Source organism: Myiozetetes cayanensis, unplaced genomic scaffold (genome assembly GCF_022539395.1).
Source record: "Myiozetetes cayanensis isolate MyiCay16 unplaced genomic scaffold, myiCay2020 scf7, whole genome shotgun sequence".
Taxonomy (NCBI): Eukaryota; Metazoa; Chordata; class Aves; order Passeriformes; family Tyrannidae; genus Myiozetetes; species Myiozetetes cayanensis.
Genome location: NW_026087964.1, coordinates 12829616 through 12852682, shown reverse-complemented (window position 1 = coordinate 12852682; position 23067 = coordinate 12829616). Strand labels below are relative to the sequence as shown.

At 35.9% G+C, this 23067-nt stretch overlaps 1 protein-coding gene across 5 annotated transcripts in view; it reads left to right on the top strand.

Annotated features, from left to right (window-relative positions):
* The window catches only part of LCORL (ligand dependent nuclear receptor corepressor like), an 82167-nt gene that overhangs the window by 35335 nt on the left and 23765 nt on the right, over positions 1–23067 (top strand). For 2 of the 5 annotated variants that reach the window (XM_050338761.1, XM_050338757.1), the window contains exons 5-6: positions 8577–8831; positions 15070–15160. In XM_050338761.1, the coding sequence (XP_050194718.1) occupies positions 8577–8831; positions 15070–15160 (346 nt within the window). Of the gene's footprint in view, positions 1–8576; positions 8832–15069; positions 15161–16569; positions 20870–23067 lie in introns of those variants that run through there. The other 3 variants (XM_050338759.1, XM_050338758.1, XM_050338762.1) reach the window with 3 other exon arrangements.

Below are 23067 nucleotides of genomic sequence, written 5' to 3'. Positions count from 1 at the left end.
ATTCAAGTAACTGTTTTGGATTTTAGGAAGGAAGATAAAGATTTTTACTAGAGAAAATCCCACGTCTGCTTTCTGAATTTCTGTAGGTTTTTGAGTTCAGCTATCAACTTAGGAAAAAAGGAATAAAAAAATGTTCAGGAATTGCTTAGCTAAGGAACAGACCTTATACATGATACTAAACCAGATATGCTTTCATTGTCAAAAGAATTCAGAATTCTTGGTTGGCTGTCTTTAAAATGGAGTGACACTTGTTTGGATTGCAAACTCCTCAAGATGATATATAGTAATGGCCAGTCTTCGCGAGCGAAGATCCGGGGAAGGTCTTTCCACCTTCCAGCCTGCGCATTGGATTTTTTAGGTGAGACACAGTGTGCGCGGAACTGAGCCCACCCTTTAATCCTAAGGTTCATCTGCCGGGGCCAAGCGAGCTTGGACGGTGGCAGCGAGGTCCTTAGGACGTAGGTGGGTTGCCTTTAAGGGCTAACGAGCCCCACCTGCCCGGGAGTGGCCCTGACCGGGAATCGAACCCGGGTCTCGGCGGTGATAGCGCGGCGCCTTTACCCCTAGACCACCAGGGGCTCCAAGATGATATACTCTCTTACTATTATAACTACCACAGTTTCATTTAGACCTCTGTGAACAACTTCTAAGACCAATGAGCAAATTTGAGTTGGATTTGTTGTTCTCATTAACCTTTTATTTTAGAACAAATGGCTGGGTTATTTAATTTGCAGACTACTTTTGGGGGGATTTGGTTGTGGTTTTGGCTTGGGGTTTTTAGGTTTTTTTTGTATCAGGAAACTAATTCAGAATATCTCAAAACATGCAGCCATGTTATATCATTGTCTACAGCATGCAGCCTTCAGACATTCCTAGATGACAACTTGCTTGTAGAATCTGGGACAAGGGATGATAGAATTACTGCCAAGATGTGTAAACTCCAGAGATGCCGTGAGTGACAGTGTCTTCCTGTTAGGAACCTAACTTCACTATGTGTTAGTGAAATATCAGTTTGGTAGTTGATTGTCTGTAGAAAAGTCCTATGCTCAGCAGACACCTCAGCAAAGCCGGAACGATTCTTGTCGTCAAACATTGACTGTCCCCATTAAAAAGTGGATCTGAAACCCAGATACTTTCTTCCCAACTATAACATCTCTCTTTACCTTTTTGGTCATGTAAGCAGAGCATACGGTGGTACTTTTCCACTTACATAATGTTAAAATACAACTGTTTTCTTTGTTAAGGAATACATATTGGCCTTTTTTTTTTTTGCCATGAATATTATAGAATGTGACATGTGATCATTGTTATAAAGCAGAACCATGGTTGCTTAAGCACTTCATCAGACATTTAGTTAGTGGACTACTGATTTTCTGGGTTTCTAGTACTCTGTATTGTGTATGTTCTTAGAAGCTAATTTTTCCATGCAGTATTAATGTGACCTCTTTAAACAAAAACAAATGAAAAAGAAAGGGTTATTTACATGCATTCATGGTTGTGAATCAGGTTCTACCTTCAGAACATGATCCACCAAGAGAAGACTGAAATATGAAAAGCTCTTGTAGAGTTAAGTAATTAAGGCACAAAGTTACAGGGAGAATGTTTGGGATTACTTGAATCTTTCCAGATTCTCTGGGCTACTCTGTCAAGTATCTTCATTGCTACATTTCCCATATCAAAATAATTTTCCTGTAAGCTTTATAAAAGTTCTTTATTAATAGTTTCTAGCTATCTATTTCATGATGCAGAATGTTTCCATTCATACATATGACTTTCTTACACCATACTATATCCCTGAATTTAACTTAAGGTTCTCCTGTTCTTTGCATAGTTCTGTCTTACTTGCATAGATGTCATAAGCTGGTTATGCTTTTTGGACAATGTATATATAATTTGACAAACCTATGAGAATGTAATTTTGCACGCATAATCTCAGACTTTAAAAGAAAAAGTGTTACTTTCTGAGTTGTAGTTTTGAGACGTACACACTGCTTCATCCAATGTCTGCAGTTCCTTTTTATTAACAATTTTAAGAAATATAATTTGTCTTTTCAAAATCTGGAAGGTGTGTTGTAATCTGAGAACTCTGACAGAGCTTGTGCAGTAAGCTTGTATTCAACAGCCTTGCTATTCCTCTTAAAGTTCATCAGCTGCTTTCATAAGGAAGTAAAGCATATTTTTTGTGTTGACCACCTGCCTGCCAGTGTTAATGTCTTCACTGACTCTGAATTTCTTGGTCATTTTCAACTATATTTAAGAATATTCTTAAGAGATATGACTACATATATAGTAATGAGAATTGCAACCTGAGTAGAGGAAAGAAAAACGTGGAATGTTTGCAAGAGCAGAAAACTATTCCTTCTGTTTGTTGATCAGTCAAGTTAACTAAACTAATTGCGATACATGGCTCAGAATAAGTTGTTGTATTCTGGTTTTAATTTGCCAGTGATCTGGCAGTGACATGAACAATTTTATGAGTACAGCTAAGAATATTGCTGGGACAGTTTAGTGGCTGTTGAGGCAGGGTTGTTCTAGAAAACATGGCCTTTTTCTGAAAAGAGGAAAGGTGGAGTGAATACAGGGAACACGCTGATAAACAACCAGGTGTTCTTAGTCCTGCTACTCACACAACAGCCTTGTAAGGTACAAGGAGGATTGTGATTCCCTGCTGCTTTTCATTGCCTTTTGGTGTTGTATCATGAGAAAAATTAAGTCATTAGTTTGACTTTTTAATGAAAAATTACTCACTTTCAAGAAATAGAATTCTGTTGTGGAACACTATTTTGGGAGCTTTTAATTCCTTGGTCATTGCCCTGCCAATGTGTAACTCTGAACTGTCAGTCACATCAGTCGTTATATTGTACATTGCAGTCTAATAATCACACACAATATGCCGAATAGTTAAGAATATGAATTCGGATAGTTAGAAGCTGGTGCAGCACATAAACTAAGTATTAATCCTAAACGCGAGCTTTGAATTGAAATAAATCATTGCAATTAGTCATAATTACATGATATTTATTAGTCTTCTTATGCATTCTGACTGTAATCTTGAAAATCACAAGCAGAAAATATATTGTACAAATGTGTCATTTAACCTTCTTTTATCCTAATATCATCAGATTACAGTGAGCTGAGAGAAAATAGAGGAACATCGGAGCTACTTTTTACTCCAAATCTTTAAAGATCCACGGACTAAATACAGATGCCTTGTGTTTTAAATCAACTGTGAAAAATAGGAGTTTAAGCTGTTGTAGGCATGTAGATTTAAAACTTTTTAAGGAGCTATAATCATGACTGCTAATGAAACATCTTAGGATAAAGACTCTTCAGGTCATACAAAGTATATCTAGTGCCATCTGCTGATAATAATTAAGAAATATTTGGTAGTGGTACGAAGGTGAGAGATCTAATACCTCTCTTGTCCCAAAATATGTTTCATTGCATTTAAGAATTTTATATGACTTATTACAATTTCTCATGCGTAGTGGACTTTACCATTATGAATCACAGAATGGGTACAGTTAGAAAGGACTCCTGTGGGTCATCTGGTCCAACTTCCCCGCTCAAACACGGCCATCCTAAAGCACATGGCCCAGGATTGTGTCCAGATGGTACTTGAATATCTCCACTGAGGGAAACTCCACAACCTCTGTGGGCAGTCTGTTCCAGTGCTTGGTCACCCGCACAGTAAGGAAGTTTTTCCTCATATTCAGGTGGAACTTCCTGTGCGTCGGTTTCTGCCCATTGCCTCTTGTCCTCCTGCTTGGCATCCCTGAGAAGAGCCTGGCTCCATCCCCTTGACACCCTCCCTACAGTGAGGTCCCCTCTCAGTTGTCTCTTCCCAAGGCTGAACAGGCCCAGCTCCATGTCCTTGTAAGAGAGATGCTCCAGGTCTGTTTTCATTGCATACTGGTATAATAATCAGACATACAGCCATTGAATGCAAGTAATTAGACTTTCTATAACATACTTCAAGTGTGTTTTGATAACTTGAGTGTTACATTGATAAAACATAAAAGTAACCTTTACCTTAGTTGTTGGTTTGTGGTTTTTTGGTTGGTTTTTTTTTTCAGGAATGTACAGTGAATATAGAAGAATATAGTTATGGAACTGTGTACCTTTCTTCTTTCAGGATCTTACAGCACTCGTTTGTGTTCTATGTCATTTGGAGAGCAGTGGGAAATTATTTTTAACTTCAAACTACTCTAAATTGCTTCTTTGTCATAATACAAGTTAAGCATCCACAGCTTCATTCTCCATCAGGAAGCAAACTGGACATTAATGGTAATGGATCAAGAGCAGATTTCCAGCAACTCTGAATATATATGCAAACTGGGGAATGAGATGCTGGAAAGCAGGGCCATGGAAAGGGACCTGGGAGTCTTGTTCAACAGCAAGTTGAATATGAGTCAGCAGTGCCCTGGCAGCCAGGAGGGCCAACTGTGTCCTGGGGGCATCAGGCAAAGCATCGCCAGCCAGTCAAGGGAGGGGATTGTCCCACTCTGCTCTGCACTGGGGCAGCCTCACCTTGAATATTGTGTGCAGTTTGGGGTGCCACAATATAAAAAAGATGTTAAGTCTCTAGAGAGTTTCGAAAGAAGGGCAACAAAGGTGGTGAAGGGCCTTGAGGGGAAGTTGTATGAGGAGCACCTGAGTTCACTTGGTCTGTTCAGCCTGGAGAAGAGGAGACTGAGGGGAGACCTCATTGCAGTTGCAAATTCCTCATGAGGGGAAGAGCAGGGGCAGGCACTGATCTCTTCTCTGCGGTGACCAGTGACAGGACCCAAGGGAATGGCCTGAAGTTGAATCAGGGGAGGTTTAGTTTGGATATTAGAAAAAAGTTCTTCACCCAGAGGGTGGTTGGGCACTGGAGCAGTGAAGTGGTCATAGCACCAAGCCTGACAGAGTTCAAGAAGCATTTGGACAAACTCTTGGGCACATGTGATTCTCAGGATGTCCTATGCAGGGCTAGGGGTTGGATTCAATGATCCTAATGGGTCCCTGCTAACTTAGAATATTGAATGATTCTAAGACAGGTGAAAGCCTTTACAATGGTGCATAGCAAGATAATGACAGATTACAGACAAGTTGAAATTAGAGGTTCTTATTTATGTAAGGAAAAATGAGGACAGGCAAGCAGTGGAACATGCTATCCAGAGAGGTTGTACAGTTTCCATCCATTGAAGTACTCCTGACCTAACTGCATAAAATCCAGAGAAACCTGATTTGACCTCATAGTTGACCCTACTTTGAACAAGCAGTTTTACGAGAGATCTCCCAAGGTACTTCCAACATGAGTTACTGTTTAATGATTTACATTATAGAACAGTCAATGTGATAGCAACAACATTTGCATTTATGGTAGTTAATCTTAGACTACCTGAGTCTGACCCTGTAGATTGAATTTGCATTAGCAGCAAGGGCACTTCAGATGCATCCCTGGAGCACATCTTTTGGATCATATGCTCAGAGATATACACACACACCCCTTACATGTTACCTTTTACCTTTTTAGAGTAAATTAACTTAGAATCTCTAAATTGCCAATAGCTATAGCAGCTGAATATATGAGAAATTCTGCATTTATTTTTCCATAGGGAATATCTGAAAGTTTAAAAAAATGAAAAATAATGCTAAAGAATTTGCTATAAGAACAGAAAAAAATCTTTTGTTATTCCAACTAGGTGAAAAGAAGACTTTGCTCCTAATGGAAAAGCTGACTTCTCCTTCAAATGTCTAACAGCAATGTATGCTTGGCCATTACCAGTGTGAATAGTCTAAACTGGAATAGGAGGCAGTAGAAACTTGACAGTTCTGAATGAGTTTTGTTGTGCAGTTTTATAGTAACTGATGCAGGGAATGGTGATAAATAAGGAGAAATTTGTTCCAGGCTTTTGTGTTTTCCAGCTAATAGCAGGTGTCCCCTGCACTCTCTGCTCTTTTGCTTGTTACATCCTGGTGTGATCTGTGCCTTTAAAATAACTCTTCTCTCCCATTAGCAGCGATGGTCCCCTGTTATCTAGAAGCCATTGAAGTAGTTTTTCTTGGATGCATGCAAAAAAATAATTTCTCTATATAAGCAGGGTCACTCCAGACCAGAAATCTGGTAGACTGTTCAGTATAATAGTAAGATTATATTATTCTATGCAATATGTTAATGTTTTGTATAATTAATTTTGTATGAGTTTCTTGATAACAGACTGTCATATTTTTGTTTGGGTTTGTTTTGGTGGGGCTTTGTTTTGTTTGGGCTTTTTAAGCTAAGCTATTGTTTTTGTTGTCTAAAAGTAACATTCCCCTCTCACGCAAACACTTTTGTTCCTAGATAATTCAGTTATTCAGTTCTATCTCTTAACTTTCTTTGTTCTTTTGTCATATTTTACATATACATAAGCACTTTACACCTATTGCCTTACTGCTATAATATCTGTTGAATTTTTCTCTTTGCTTGTAAGTGTTTCTCTAGGATGACAAAATTCCAGTTGAACATTTTCTGGCTTCATTATTTAGGGTCAGGAAATAATAATATAAACAAAGAATACTAATGCATGGATGTTACATGGCAGGGAGAGATCCTTCTCTTTTCTCCATCAGTTTCAATTTTACCTCATACCTCTCTTCTAGAAACACCTGTCAATTTTAGATATTGGGGTAGAGATCTGGTTAAAAGGTTGTCAGAAGATAGAGCTTTAACCATAGACAGACTTGTTTTGTTATGCCTTGGATAAGTTTTCTTGAAGCCAAGGTGTCTAGCATGTACTGAGTCTTTGGGAATCTTGGACCTTCACTTGTACCTCATAAAGCACTACTGAGAGGCCAACCAAACGGTCTTGAGAGGAAGCATCTGAACAGCAGATCTCATAGGTGTGTGTTTGTAATTCCTTGAAATGCTCTGTTGGTGAAAATTAATTCTCAAAATGGAATATTTTGAATAAACCTGAAACAAACAAGCAAAAGATCTTCTGTGCATTCATCTTAAACTTGATCAGCATTATTTGATGAGTCTCAGCAGTCACTCTCTTGCTAATAGATGGTTAAAGCTTCATTGCCGTAAAATGCTTGAGAAATCTATGATCCTGCAAACTACCTATTAGGAAATGTACACTTTGCATGCAAACATCTCCCCAGTCCAGGCCTTTCAGTTTCTCCACTCCATGAAAACAAAACTCAACTTATCTGTCTTATCTGTTTCAGACTAACTGTAGTATCCCAGTGACTACAGAACATGTCCTTTGCTATTCCGTTCATGGACCTAAAAGCTAATTCTCCTGTATCACTGTCACACTTTTAAATCTTTATATCCTTGTCCCTTCTTGATTGGAAACATTACCTGTGAACTCAAGGATGGACAGGGTTAAAACATTGAAAAGGGTATTTGGTGTGAGGGGGTGTGGTGTGTATGTGTGTAGAGTAGAAGGAAAGAAGGAAGAGTGGGATAGTGAAGTGAGTACTACTACTGCCTCTTCAAGGAAGACATAGATCTCTGAGCATGGGCAGTTTTGCTTGTCTTGGGAAATGAAGTATTTTAGTCATCAGTGAAGTAACACAGCTTATTTATGTTAATTTACACATCTTTATTTTATTCTATCTGGTGCTTCTCTTAGGATTCTTTTTGGTGATTCACAAATGTAGTTTCAGCTATGTTTGTTAATAAGAGGTTTAACTTTTTTCTAGCTGACAGACAACATTCAAATAAAGTCATAGGTATCTCATGTTTAATCTTTTTATTGTTTTGTTGTTGTTGTTTCTAAACTGCAATACTACTTTCCATGGGACTGTTACATACACAAGCAAATAAAAGAATACACCAAGCATGGAAGAGGAAATAAAGATTTTCTTAGAAGTGTTTTCATTGATAGCACTTAGGAAATATTCTGAAAATCCTGTAAGATTTTACAATAAAAATTTAGAGCTTTATTTTTGTATTCAATTGTTTGTATTACCTTAAATTGTATGTGACATTTTAAGTAGCATCATACCAGTTTTGACATTACAATCCTGAATCTACAGTGGGTATTATAATCTAATATGAAGGTGAAATAAGTCTCTCTTCAGTTTTTTTTTTCTTTTGAAGGTCAGTTCCTCAAAATTTCAAGTGTTCTATGTTATGTTAATCTATAGAACTACACTTTACTACACATTATTTTGTTATGGTTGTTCTTTGAAAGTAACTTCTTTCTGTATTAATTCACAGCTTATTTAACTTTTGCTGGCTTTATTCACAATTCTTTATTTTCAAAACTGGAAAGAGTCTACAAAAGAAAATTCAAGTTATTGCCAACAGTAAATGCACATTCTGACTCCCATAAATAATGCAACCCACATAGTCTTACTTGCATGGTATGATAAAGGAATATGGTAAAAATTACTGATCTCTGCTAAGTATGTTCTTCCAAGTGATCTCCAGTTAGGAATGCTCATAAGAAAAATTTATTAGATGTCTGAATTATTATGTTCATTATGCATGTACTTATTACACACATTTGTGTGCTTATAGGAAGTGTTTATTACAAGAAAAGTAATTAAGTTTGACTCTTAATATATCTGTTGCCTGTTTTTTTTTTTATTCCTAGATCTTCCTCAGAACTGTGATCCTAACATTCCCCTAGTTGCTCAGGAATTAATGAAAAAAATGATCCGTCAGTTTGCGATTGAGTACATTTCAAAAAGTAGCAAAATTCAAGAGAACAGAAATGGTTCATCGTTTGAACCAAGTCTGATGTGTAAAAGTGTCCAAATGAACCAAACGGAAAACTCCCTTCAGGAAGAACAGGATAGCCCTCTAGACCTCACTGTGAATCGAACTCAAGAACAGAATACTCAGCAAGGTAAACTTCTATATCTGCTAATCGGTGTTTTGGTGTCATTTATTACTTCATGGCATCTTATTCCTTTAAAAAATAAACTTCCATGTCAAATACGTGTTTTGCCTTTCCAAATAGTAATCAGTATACAGGAGAAAAAAAGTTATCCTGTGAGTTTAAAAAAAGGTTGAAGGAAAATTGGTATTGCATCAGCTTAATACTGAAAGAAAATTCTTAAATTTTCCTTTAAGCACCTTGAAAAATGTTATAAGAGAACTGTGTTAAAAAAAAACCTACAAAAAACCTCCACATTCTTTCTAGAAACATTTTTCATAGCATTTGTTAGCAGATAAATATTCTCCTTTCTGAGTGTCTTGGTTAAATAAGTTGTATTGGAATTTCACACCTTTGGAATACTGAATCTAAGTCAGCTCACCTTTGGCTGTCACAGGTACAAGTGATTCTGGTAGAAGCCTGAGAAAAGCAAGAAGGATACTGGGATTTCAGAGAGCTAATGTCACTCAGTCAGCGTCAGCCCTTGGACACTTTGGTTCTTAAATACAGGCTGGTTAGAATGATGGAAAGGGAAGACTAATTTGGAAGGAAATTTCCATACTTCATACCTTAATCATTATAGATCAGTGGAGCTTTCTTAATTGAAAGTAAAGCTAGAGAAATGAAGTCTGCCTCACTATCGTTTTCATAAAGGAAATTATTTCTTTGCCTCAAGGAATATTGCTATCCAAAACTGATAACAGTATAATCACAAGAGTGTTTTGGACTTTGAACTAGATTTGGATTAGCAGCAGTTTTCAGGAACGGTTGTGACTGTCATGTGCAGCTGAAAGCAGTGGGGAAAGCAGCTTTTGTCTTTTACAGATGTAAGGGTCTGCGTTAATCCTGTAATACTGCCAACCAAAGGGAAAAGTTGACCTTTTGTCACGTACCATACTAAAAAAGTTGAAAGAAGGCAGAACTAAGTGGTTTGGGTTTCATTTCATTTGGGGTTTGGTTTTTTTTTTTTAATATATATTGTCAGAATGAGAGCAGATCTGCTCTGTGTGTGCCTAATGATGCAATCTTTAATTAGATGACATCCTTGGGGGCAGGGAACTCTGACATGGATTTCTCATGCTAAGTATACCTATTCTAGATCAAATTTCAAACATCCTTTGTCTTTGACAGCAACTGCTTTAAGAAATAGTGGAATTTCTGTGTTTATTCTGTGTGGTCGGCAGAAACCAGTTAATACCAGGGTTTAGTAAATACCTTGTGTAGATTAAATCTGGAGGAAAGTATCTGTTTTCTTTGTGCTATGGATGAATTACAGATTTTAGAGATTTATAATGGGCCAGGTTGAGGCACGCTTCTTTTGCAAGGGCAATAAAAAATACTTTTCCTGATATGAGTGCTATTGCCTTTTGCTTACTCCAACAACTGCTTATAAATAACTGGTTTTAAATGTCCATGAGGGAGCAAAGTCCCCAATGACAGGTTCTAATTGTTGCTGAGCCCAAATAAATCTTAGAGGAATGAAAGGGAAGGCAGAGGGTGAACAGGGCAGGGACAGGAAGAAAGTTGTGCTGCCACCCTCAGCTATTAGAAAAGCCATTAACCTTTTGTCTAAGAAAAACTCTAAATATAGAGAAATTAAGATATTTAAATCTTTTGGTTTTAATATCATTGGAGGGTTTTTTTACGATGAGGCTAAACAACAAGTTGTTTAGCAAAAAATGTGCACCTTCAGTGAAACAGCTTAGGCTAAAGTAGTTGCTCAGCACACATAGTATACAAGTTACACAGTAAACTATGTGAGATACAGAAGATTCTCAGAACTTAAACTGCCAAGTTTGCTGGAGAGCTTTGAAAATGTGGTAATTTAGCAGGATGCTTTAATTCCTTTGCTCCTTACTGGTAAATAATCAGGCAGTCATTTCACTGTCTGTCAATTAGCAGCAAGTTTCTCCAGAAATACCTGTATCCTGCTCTTTTTTTCCTCATCTTCGAAACTCTTAAGACTGCCCAGGCCTTGAAAAGAATGCTCTGTATAGTGAAAGAAAACTTGTTTTTCATGCACTGCATCTAACAAAAACAAAAATTGTGTACTTTTGCAATATTGCATGTCCTCCAAACTAAGCCAGTGAAGAAGCAGCATCCTTGCAGAGTAAAACAGTGAGTGAGGAACAGTCTTGGAATATCCTGCAGCAATTTATTTCCTCTTGCAGTCATGGTGCTGAGCTCTTTCAGGAATGTCCCCAACAGCAGCTAACTGATGCAGAGGCTTCTTTCCCTTGATATAGGTAGGGGAGAGTTGCTAGCTCTCAAGCTTCTAAGCAAGGTGACTTACAAGAGTCAGAACTAGAAGCAGTGCAAATGTATAGTTTGACTGTACAAATCTTAGTTTGACTGTACAAGCTTGTTCTTGTTTCTAGATCTTCTAGAACCAATGATAGTGTATAAACATAGCCAAAAAATACAAGAAAATTTTCATAATTCCCATGTTTGTTTGACCCATCATAGTTTGGAAGACATCAAAACTGGCAGTGTATTGAAAGAATTCCGAACATTACTGAATATAACCTTTTATTTTCTTAAGGTCCTGTTTTTGCTATATGTACTGGGGAAAATACTATGTTTTTGAAGATGTACATGCTATGTTCACAAAGATAAATTGTATGAGCTGTAAATACATTCAAGAAACAGTTTAATACTTCTGCACCCTTATGGTTTGGATGGGTAAGGTAAAGGGAGGGTTGTTATTCACTAAATCTCGCTATATTAGAACTAAGTAGGGCTCGCTGAAACTTCTTAGAGGAGGAAACAGGTAAGGGGCAGCTTTGGCACAGCAGTTTGTAAACACCAGGAGCTTCTGTGACAGGACGTTGTGAAAAGCAACAGTGTCAGTGTGTTCACAGCCTTAGACAGGTTCACAGCTGACAGAACCAAGGGCAGAAACCAAAGCTAGAGTAGGCAGGGATGTATTTCTGAGATTCCTAAGCCAGTGATAGCAGCTACTAGGAGAGCAGGAGAGGAAGGAGCTGCAGGTAGTGGCCACACTAGGAGTAGGGTGCTTGCCATGTCTGGATACTGAGAACTCACTAGAGTAGGTTATTTGATCCAATAAGGAAGTTCATAATAACTGTGAGAGATCTCCTGAAACCAGGAAATTTGCTAAAATCGGTGCAGAAATACCGATTGTAAGAACTCAAGGTTGACTCATATGGTTTCTGTTGCTTCCTCTTTCCCTCCCTGTTTCTCTAACATCACTAGTCGGGAGGAATTTCAAATGATTGTGGTCCTAATTATTTTGAATATGAACTTTGATCACACTTATTTATGTCTTAGTTACCTGATGATCTGGTGCTGAGAAGCAAAGGGCAGAGGTTGAGCCATTTCTTTGAAGATCAAAATGATTTAATTTGCACAGAAATAGCTTCATTAGAAGACCATGAGTAGCACATCTGAAAAACATCTAACAATTTTTCTGTATTATCCCGTGTTACATAGTATTGTTTATGAAGACTGTCATCTTAGTAGTCATGGCTTTAGCTAAAGAGTGGAAGTAATTTCATGTCTTTTATTAAAACCACTCTAGAGAATAGTTTTTCTATTCCTGATACCATTCAGTTCCTGTCCAGAATTCTTGCTTTATTACCTGTTTTGAGTTATTTGATAAGAAATAATAGAAAGTTCTGGCTCAGTTTAGAGAAAACTACTCCTACCTTGCAAGTAACAAGTTCATTGTCCACATATAGGATGCCCCTTCACAAACTTTTTGGTCTTGTACCTAATGTACCAAAGTGAACTTTGGTATTGCTGTGTATATATACATATGTTCCTTTCATTAGGTGGGATTTCCTTGTATCTTAGGGCTTTATAGCAAATGCTCTCACTTGCCTACCAATTATAGGTGGGTTTTTGTGAGGGTATTTTTTTTTTGTTTGGTTTGGTTTTTGCTTTCTGGTTTTTGGAGTTTTTTTATTCAAGTGAAATCACTGAATAAATATCTGGAGTGCAGTGACTTTTTCTGGTATTTTGTATGGATATCAAATTTCTTGCATGGTTCTTTTTACTGAGTATTGTTTTCCCATAAAGCATTGTCTTCAGGGAAGTGTCATGTACTTAATGCATTTGCTGAGTTGGAGAAATGGTCTTGAATCTGAAATTACTTCAGCTCTGCTTAACCTTTAGAGGCTCAAAATATATCTAATTTTTTGTTTCAGAAGCCTGCATTTTCAGTTCTGTGTTCTTTTTAGTAATTTCTCAATAGCCTTGTGTTGTCAAAGCCAATTGTGAAAGACTGGAAATGGAAATTATTTTGGTCAGATTTCGTTACGGAATCTTACGAGAACCTTTGGGGTTTTTTGGGGGGCTTTTTTTTTTTGTGTAAAAATCTAGTTAGCTTGAAATTTTTTTTGTAAATTGGTTAGAGATGATTAGCTCTTCATTGCTTGATGAGTTGTCAACTTTGAAGTAGTTTTTTCTCCAGTGACTTTCTCTGGTGATCTCCTCTAAACTTTATCATATTGCCTATGAATATCAATTGCAGATGGGAAAACTGTTGTGACAGGGAACACACAAACACTTAAGAATGAGATGTACTTTGTATGATTATCAGAACACAGCAGATAAAATCTGTCTTGCACAGGACTTGGGGACACTGCAAGCTTGAGTATTCGGTGGGCCAAATAGTCCCTGTAGAGTATTTCTGTAGTGGTTTTAATTGGCTTTTTCTTCTTTAATATCACTGCATCAGGGAGGTTGATTAACATTAGTGCTTCCTTTAACTTTCTTAGGGCTAAGGAAGACTTTGAAAGGAATGTATTCAGGAGAAAAGGAGCATCTTTGATGAGTGGCATATTTATAAATGTTTTTCTCCTAATGTTGACTCATGATGTTACTTTCTTTACCCTTCTCCTTCAAAATAGTTGCAGAAGAACAGTCAGAAAGCAGTCCAAAACAAATAGTTGGATTTGATTATTACACAGAACTCTATTTCTTTGCATTATTGGTATAAAGGAGAGGTACCCAAAGCATGTTCCTGACTTCTTATTCGATTGTTAGCATTTGGATTCTTCAGTCAGTGCTTCATGTCTGCATCTTAGGCTGTGGGAAAATATATACAGTTGATTGATGCTTTAGAAATAATAATCAGTAACATGAAAATGGCACTGTAAATGTAATAAGGGGTAGTATAAGGGTGATTGTAGAGCTGAATGTTGAGCTACATGTTGAAACTCAAAATTGAATTCGCAGAGCTCAGGCACACAAAACAGCCCAAGTTTGAAACAGAGAACCAAGGAAGAAAGGTATGAAATTAAATATATTCAGGGGACTTATAATTAAAATGTGATTGATTTTTTTTTTTAAGAAAAACCTTTAAAGCAAAAGTAGTATTTCAAGTGCTAATTAGTTTCTTTAGTTTTCAATGTTTTTAAATACTGATTTTTTTTAAAGTATGTTTTCCTATTTGAGTGCTTCATAGACTTCAAGAGCGAGCTACAAATCTTGAATTTAGCATTTACCAGTGACTTAACAGAGCAGACTCCCACCCCAGACTGTCACCTCTTCCTGTTTCTCTAATTTCATTATTGCATATATGTGGAGGCAGCAGGAGGAATATCTATAAATAAACTGTTAAAACCTTTAATGGCATAGGTCTCATTTTCTTAAAACCCTGTACTGGGTTCAAGCTTGCTTCCCAGTTGCTGGAGTACTACCTGCTTATCCAGTTACCTGGTCTGGTCTCATAGCTGACCCTACTCTGAGCAGGAGGTTGGTCTAGAGGCCTCCTGAGATCCTTATTAACCTGAGTTATCCTGTAAGCCTAGGATTTAGTTAGGTCAATTTTAACTTCAGCATCAGACTTGTTTGCTTACAGTATGTAAATATGAAGAATAATAATAATAGTAATATCAAGTGCATTGTTTTGCTTACCTTGAAAGTAAACAGTGCAGTCTAAATGCATATGTGATTTTAAGGAAAGCAGTCATGTGTTTGTTTAATACAGATTCTTTTAGATTTTATTCTTTCCGAATGGGTTTACTCTTTATTTTTTTCCATATTTTAAAAAAGTGTTTTTCCAAATGAAATGTACGAAATCATTTGCTGATAGCTGACATTGTTAACAGAATATGGTGTCAGAAATTTTACAAGATAAAGTAGCTGCTTGAAAGTTGTGCCATAGGTAAAAAATATTTGCTAACAAAATCTTTGAGATCATCCTTAAACCGCTGTTATCATCACTACTCGTTCTTTGCAGGGGATGGAGTGCTAGATCTCTCTACAAAGAAAAGCGCAAGGTTGGAAGAACCAAAATATGATCCATTGTGTTCTGAAAACTCAGTGTCTGGGTAAGCAACATTTAGGACTCTTTGGCTTATCTAAAAGACAATCCGGGTTCCTCTTCTCTGGTCAGGTTTTATGTTCATAACATACTTGTATATACTGGCACACACATGTGGTTCCTATTTTGCTTTCAGAAGAATTTTTGTCACTCATAAGTGTGTGTCTATGTATATATCATATGTTTCATTTGTCTTTTTCCTTTTTTTCTGTTTAAAGAAAAGTTATCAGAACAATCACCAAACTTTAGTTCATGTTACTAAAAATTACCTGAAAATTGATTACATAACACATTAAAAGTAATAGAATAGTAGAAGAAAATGCAAATAATTATTTTAGAATTTATTTAGGAAACTTCAATTTTGGACAAAAATGACCATGTTAATAATTAGATGTAAAATGTTCTTCAACTAACATGAACAAGTTAAATGACTATTATCTATAATATTCTTTAATAAGAGAGAGCAAGCGCGTGAGAGAGAGCTCTTAATCATCATACTTAAACTTACATCATGGTTCTGACTATGGTGTGTGGTGGCAAATGGTTAAATGTCTTTATTCAGCATGGAGAATGTTATTGCATCTGCTGAAAGCTACCACAAACTTAGTGAAATGCATTGTTTTGTTGGATTTTATGATCTTGGCATCCTCCCATCCACTAGCCATAGCAGGACCCTTTTTGTCACCTGTACGTCTTACCAAATAACTTATTACAAATAGGACTACAGTAGCAGTATTTGTTGAATGATGTAAAAGTGCATTTTATTAATTTGCTCATACGGAGAAGTTTGAAAATGAGTATGACTTTGTAACTAGTGAGCTGTAAGTAGTGACTAGAAGTTTCTAAAACTGTGTCTCATTTTGCGAAAATGGACTTGATTGTTAACGACAGCACTTTTATCTTACTGTTGTAGAAAGCCTAGTTTCGTGTAAGTCTGGGATGTTTGTGTGTAGTTATGTACTTAATTGCTGCAAATTTTCTATGAGGGGGTTGACTCTTTTATTACTTGTTTAGCGGTAACGTCACGTTTCTACTAACAAAAACTCCTTCAGGATTTGGGTATTTAACGGAATGTTAATTGTATAACTAAAATTATAACAGTGTTGCTCTGCAAGCATGTGAACAAGGGAATATAACAAGCACATGAGACTATTATCAAATACTGAGCTAGGATATAAAGTTCTTGGAAGGGCTGCTGTAGAAGCCACCGTATGATTTTTGACGCACTGTCCTACCAGAACTGTAACATTTTGCTAGGATAATCATTTAACTACCACATCTCAAAGGCTAAAAAGTATCAGAAGCAGTGATGTTACCGAAGCAAGGAGTATAATAAAGGAGTGGACCCTTCCCTTCCATAGCTGTGTGAGAGTCTCTCATACATCAGTTTACCATCGTTTCATTCCATCCATCCAGGAGACTACACAGAAACAGAGAGGACTATGTGGAAAGAAGTGCTGAGTTTGCAGATGGTTTGCTCTCAAAAGCTTTGAAAGACATTCAGTCTGGAGCACTGGACATAAATAAAGCAGGCATACTTTATGGCATACCTCAAAAAACTTTACTTCTCCACTTAGAAGCCTTACCAGCAGGAAAGCCTGCACCTTTTAAAAATAAAACTCGAGATTTCAATGATAGTTATTCATTTAAAGACAGTAAAGAAACTTGTGCAGTCCTACAAAAAGTAGCCTTGTGGGCAAGAGCTCAAGCAGAGCGCACAGAAAAAAGTAAACTCAGTCTACTTGAAACCTCAGAATTAAAATTCCCAACAGCTTCCAGTTACCTCCACCAGTTAACTCTACAGAGAATGGTCACTCAATTTAAAGAGAAAAGTGAAAATCTACAGTATGAAACTTCAAGTCCTACTGTACAATTAAAAATTCCTCAGCTAAGAATAAGTTCTGTGTCCAAACCACAGTCTGATACTGCTGGTCTTCTGGATGTTATGTACCACGTTTCTAAAACCTCCTCAGTCTTAGAAGGATCAGCTCTTCAAAAATTGAAAAATATCCTCCCTAAACAGAACAAAATTGAATGTTCTGGACCTGTAACTCACTCAAGTGTTGACTCCTACTTTCTGCATGGGGACCTCTCTCCTTTGTGTCTTAATGCTAAGAATGGGACGGTAGATGGAACCTCAGAAAATACAGAAGATAGTTTGGATCGTAAAGATAACAAGCAACCAAGAAAAAAACGTGGCCGCTATCGGCAGTATGATCATGAAATAATGGAAGAAGCAATTGCAATGGTAATGAGTGGGAAAATGAGTGTTTCCAAAGCACAAGGAATTTATGGGGTACCTCACAGCACTTTAGAATATAAAGTAAAAGAAAGATCTGGAACATTGAAGACTCCACCGAAGAAGAAACTCCGATTACCAGATACTGGCTTATTTAATATGACAGATTCAGGGACTGGCAGCTGCAAAAATAGTAGCAAGCCTGTGTAGAATAATTGTTAGCGAATTGTTTTGTGTGTGTGTGTATGTATGTCTGTATACACACACTATGTGAGAAATACATATGCTCACTCTGACAGAAGACATGAAACTATACAGATCAAAAACCACATACATGCCTTTTGAAAAATAGTTTTATTCAGGGTTTTCACTGTGGACAGAATTATAGAGTTGCTCACTTAATTCTGATAGTGTGTATTTAATATAATCCTTGTATAAATAGGTGAAAAGATTCAGGTTTTATTTAGTAGTCAATAGCATAAAGATGTTTTGGGAAAAGAAGTATTTGTCATGTGAAGCATAATTTTTAATTGGTGGAGAACCACTTTACCCATTCAATTATCCATCTTATTATGGAAATACACAACCAAGGGTTAGCAGACTTTTATAGTTCACAAAATACTTGCAATAAATTGTAAGTAACTCAGATTATACAAAGCAATGGATTTCAAGAAAAAAAAAAAAAGGCTAGTTCCTTACAAGGAAGTGGATTTGTGAAGTATTAGTAGGATATAGTACATTCTGTGAAAGAAAAAAGTTTATCGTTACTTAAATATCCAATACAAGTAAGAAAAACATTTCATTACTAAAAATGTGTGTTTAGCAGGCATAAACTGCATTTTTTTATCATTTTAAGAAAATTTTGTTGTTTGTTTAGAAAGAAATTGGTGTTTACAAAGTGTACACTTATGAAATCTGAGAAATTACTGTAGTTATAGAATTATTAAATATGAAATAAGATGGAATACTAAGAGCATAAAATAATTTAAACTTTAACATAATTTTCCTTTTTAGTTTGACGATTAAGGTAACTTGTAAGGTTTAAAAAGAAAGTTGGAATGCAACTTAGAGCATGTTCATAATGTGCACAGAATGAGCTTAAGAATGGTTTGGGTTTGTTTTTTTGTTTAAACGTGCTGGTTAGTTGATGTTATGACTACTTAAAATTTATTTAAGGATTGTGTCACACTCCTATTGAAAAACCTCACTGTAACTGTAATGTATTTGCTGCTGTGACATTTCAAAACATTTTCAGTTTATCAAAATGAATACCAAGTTACATTATCATTTTGCTAATAACCAAATTTGCAGTTCAGGGTCTTGATAGAAATACAAATATTAAACAGTGAAGCTGTTTTGAACTTTCAATAATATAAAGTCTTTATAAATTTGGTAGTTAGAAGTTAGTTCATTTTAAATACGTAACTTTTAATAGAATTTAAGGGAGACCAATTACCTTCATATTGCAGTTTTTACATAAATTTCAAAGTATTTACATTGGACTTTTTATCACACTTAATTTTTTTATGTAATATCAAAAGCGTATGTCTACATATGAATGGGGGGCTTGCTTCATACATTTACTATTGAACATCAATGCCCTTTTCCTCTTAACATGTATTTTTTTCTGTATGCATCTAATTTGGCATAGAAAAAGACTTTTCTTCAACTTTTATACGTGTGGTACACATGCACATATTTTTTTCCCCACTTAAATTTGCATGTGTATGGGTTAATTATATAAATGAATTGGTACATTGGATACATATGGGCCACATCAGGTAATTTTAAATATAGATAAACTTGCCATTAAATTCAACGGAGAGCATACTGCAATACTGATGGCAAAATCTAGCCCATATCTATTAACACTACTAAAAAATAACTTCTAATAACTTCTAATAACTAAACAGAATAATCCTCTGAAACTGCACAACCAGTATCTCAGTTCTTTGGTCTCTCAGATCTACACTGAATCTCCTTCAGTCATTAAGGTTTACTTGCATATTACAGAATGAATCTCTCAGGCACATGGTGTGATTCTTGGGGTGTCCTGTGCAGGGCCAGGAGTTGGACTCGATGATCCTGATGGGTCCCTTCCAACTCAGCAGATTCTATGATTCTAAGATTTTAAGCAGAAGTGTACCTGATCAAGAGTTTGCAGAAGAGCAGGTGTCAGGGTCATCTTTCGTTTTAAAAGAATTAAGCCATATTTTGTGAGGGCCAGAAGGATTAATTTGTGAATATATCCCCAGTGAAAAATGCAGTTGAAAAAACATCTGTCTTTATACCATTTTACTTCAAAAATCTGGGGCTTCAATACATTGCCTACTATTTGTACCATACTGATGTTTTCTACTCCTCAGACAAAGTTAGAAATTTGAGTCAGAACTTTATATTGAAGGCAAGTAACAGTACTCTTTTTATATCATTTAAAAGATGACCTGACCAAAAATTTACAGGATTCATAAAATCAGGGATCATTTTACTATTGACCTAACAGTACTCAGTAGTTTTGTATGTAATATTATAATTAATTTTCAACATTTTAGTATTTGTATTTATTTTTTGGTCAGAAATAGTAATTAAAATATTTTTTGATAGTTTATAGATGATACTCAACCTGTAAGTGTTTTAAAGAACAGAATTATTTGTTTCTAATTATTAGGCTAACCTTTAATTACACAACTAAGGAAAGGCAGGGAAATGTGTAAATTCTCCTTCCCCAACCCCTATATATTTCATTAATTGTCATTTAAATTATACATTTTGAACTGTTTTATAAATTCAGTTACCAGTCACTACTTAGTAATTGACAATTTCTGAAAATTCCTGTTTCAGCAGACTTTTAAATGAAGGTGAAAGCAAGCCCTACATGCTTTCTACTTATTTGAATGTTTCTCAAGTATTTTATATTAAAAAACAGTGCCTCTGTTTTTAGAACTACTGCTCAGTAAAGCTGTTTAAACCATTTCTGGTAGCTAATGACAATTTTATATTAAATTGTATATTAACTTTAGTGAGACTGATTTTTTTAGTTGTTTACAGTACAAATACTTGTATTTGTTTTTTAATTGCAGTATTTCCATTGTCGCAGTAATTTAGTAAAACTCTGTGGCTGCCTTGATTTTTGACAGATTTTTGTTAACAACTGATTTTTAGGCAATTAGTTATATTTATGCATAAATCAATTGCACTATAATTCATGAATTATTTATTACAATATTTTCTAATGAATTCCATGTATTTGTCTTGTGTTGTAAATGTACTGTAATTCTGTTTCTTCTTTGTGTTGTTATATTCCTAAATCTGATTGTATGAATTTAATTGTTTAGTTAACGTGTTTCTACGTTGTAATTTGTAGTAAAGCACTTCAATGCTTTTGCACATAAATTTACAACACTGATGTGTGATTGATTTGCTCATTCAGTAAAAAAATAAGAAAGAAACAAAAACCTGTACACTGACTTATTTGACTTATTCCTGAGGCACAAGTTTATTAGCAGTGGCATAAGATCAAGAACTGTACAAATTAAGCACATAATGACTAACTTGCTATGAGAATTTCATCAGAAATAGCAGCTTTAAGGATGGTTTCTTTTCTCAGATTGATTCATTGCTCATTAATGAGAAGAAATTCAGAGAACTAATTTTCTAACAGTTACCCCCTTTAGTTTGCAGCTAAAAATTATACATTACAGATAACATATAGCTTTTTTGAGGTATTGACTTTCTTAGTAAAGTCAGAAAGCAAACATTGCTGTAAGACAGATTTATATTTCTATAATAGTTTATGCCGTTTGTATGAGTACTTAAAAGTATGTTTTCTGTTCCAGTTTTGTTCCTGTTCACAGTCTGTAGAGAACTTGCTAGATTGATCTATCTTATCTCTGCCTTGAGATGACATAAGATATACCTCTAGGGAAGGACCTCTTCTGGGAGTCCTCTGGTAGAGCTCTTTCCTGATAGTTTTTGTGGAGGAGGCAAAGTTTTACTTCTTTTATAAGTAAAATAATACATTGAAAGGCAGGTAATGAACCTTATCATGAACGTTTGTGCCAGTTTTGGACTCCAGCTGGTCCCCACTCCTTGTCATTAACTGCCCCTGTCCTCCAGAAAGGAAATAGTGTCATTCCATGCTTTACCTTTGTCTGCAGTGATGCCTTGCACAAAGGTATGGGGGGAGCAGTGCATATTGGCCCTCTCACCCCAACCCCTCCCTTTCCGTCCCACTCTCTCCAGCCATCTTTCTGTCTGTGCTTTGGAGGAGGTGTAAGACAGTTCTGTGAAGGAAGCATACAGTTGTGAAAGTGATAGCTCTTCCTTCTATGAAATTACTGTTTAAGCCTTTTATCCTGAGGATAGTCTAAACTGCTGTGTGACAACGCAGATTTAAAGAGCTGTAGGAAGGAACTACAAGAGACTGAAGCATAATTCCATAGTTTTATTGAAAAGCTACTAAAAATTAGTTTGTTTAAATATATTGACATCTCTTCAGAAAGACACTTCAGGGAAAATGTATTGCTTTAATGCTTTGTGTTTGTAAGCTCTGCTCCCAGATGGTGATTGAGTAAGGGCTTGATGTGTTTCCACAAACTGGGAAGATCATTTGGAGTGGGGTACTATTGCAATAGGTGAAGTTAAGTTGTCTGTCAGCTTTAGAAACTAACTCATGCTTAAGGGAAAGCAGATCATAGACATTACACAGGGGTAGATAACCAGGAAAGAAATTGTTTTAGAGGAATGTCCAGTATGTCTGTGATAACCAGGATATTCCTTTATACAACAAGTTGATCTTCACATAGCAGATGCAAAACAGTTTTGAGGTCTGTGGAAATTTTGGTTACTGACTTTGAGAAGGTTATAGGGCTCCAGACACTGAACAGACTTTAAGTAGCAGTTATGGATACAGGTTCTCTACAATTAAAGTTCTCCAGTGAAACTACAGACCTACCTTGAAAGTCTAGACAGACAGAAAGCTACCTGTTAAAAGATTCAGTCTAAAAAAGACTGTACTGTAGCTATCTTCTTAGCAAATTAGTACTTAAAAAATTTACTCTTGATATACAAACAAAATATTGAAGATGAAGACGTGGTACCATGTCAATTTTTCTAGTTGGCCTTTCAAAACATTGTTTAATTACAGTCATGGTGGTGGGGAGGGCAATTAGCTTTTATCCTTTATTGTATTGCTAGAATAAGCTTTGTTTTCACAAGTGTTGATACATTTCAGCACCTTGTGACTCCTGAATTAGTTGAAGTCAGACTCTGAGAAGAGTAGTGGTATTGCAAAAACAGTTAAATCCTGACAATGACATTCTGTTGAATAATGTTGTTTTTACTTTAGATTGCAGGTTCAAAGAGGATTTTAAGACTTAATTATTTCAGTTTAAACATAATCACAATTTCAACTAATACCAGCACAATTATCTTGCACTTTTACAAGTTAGTATCACCTAGATGCCTGATTTTGAATATATACCATTTCATACTGAATATTATAGGAGAAGGGAAAAACACAAAGAATTATTATGTAGAGTTGACTGTTTTTAAGCTCTAAACTTTAAAATCTGTGTAGGACAATAACAATACAAATTTGTATGTAATAATTTCTAGTAAGAGACTTAGAGCTAAAAGTTATTATTGATGTAATAATTCTGGGTATGTGTTAATTA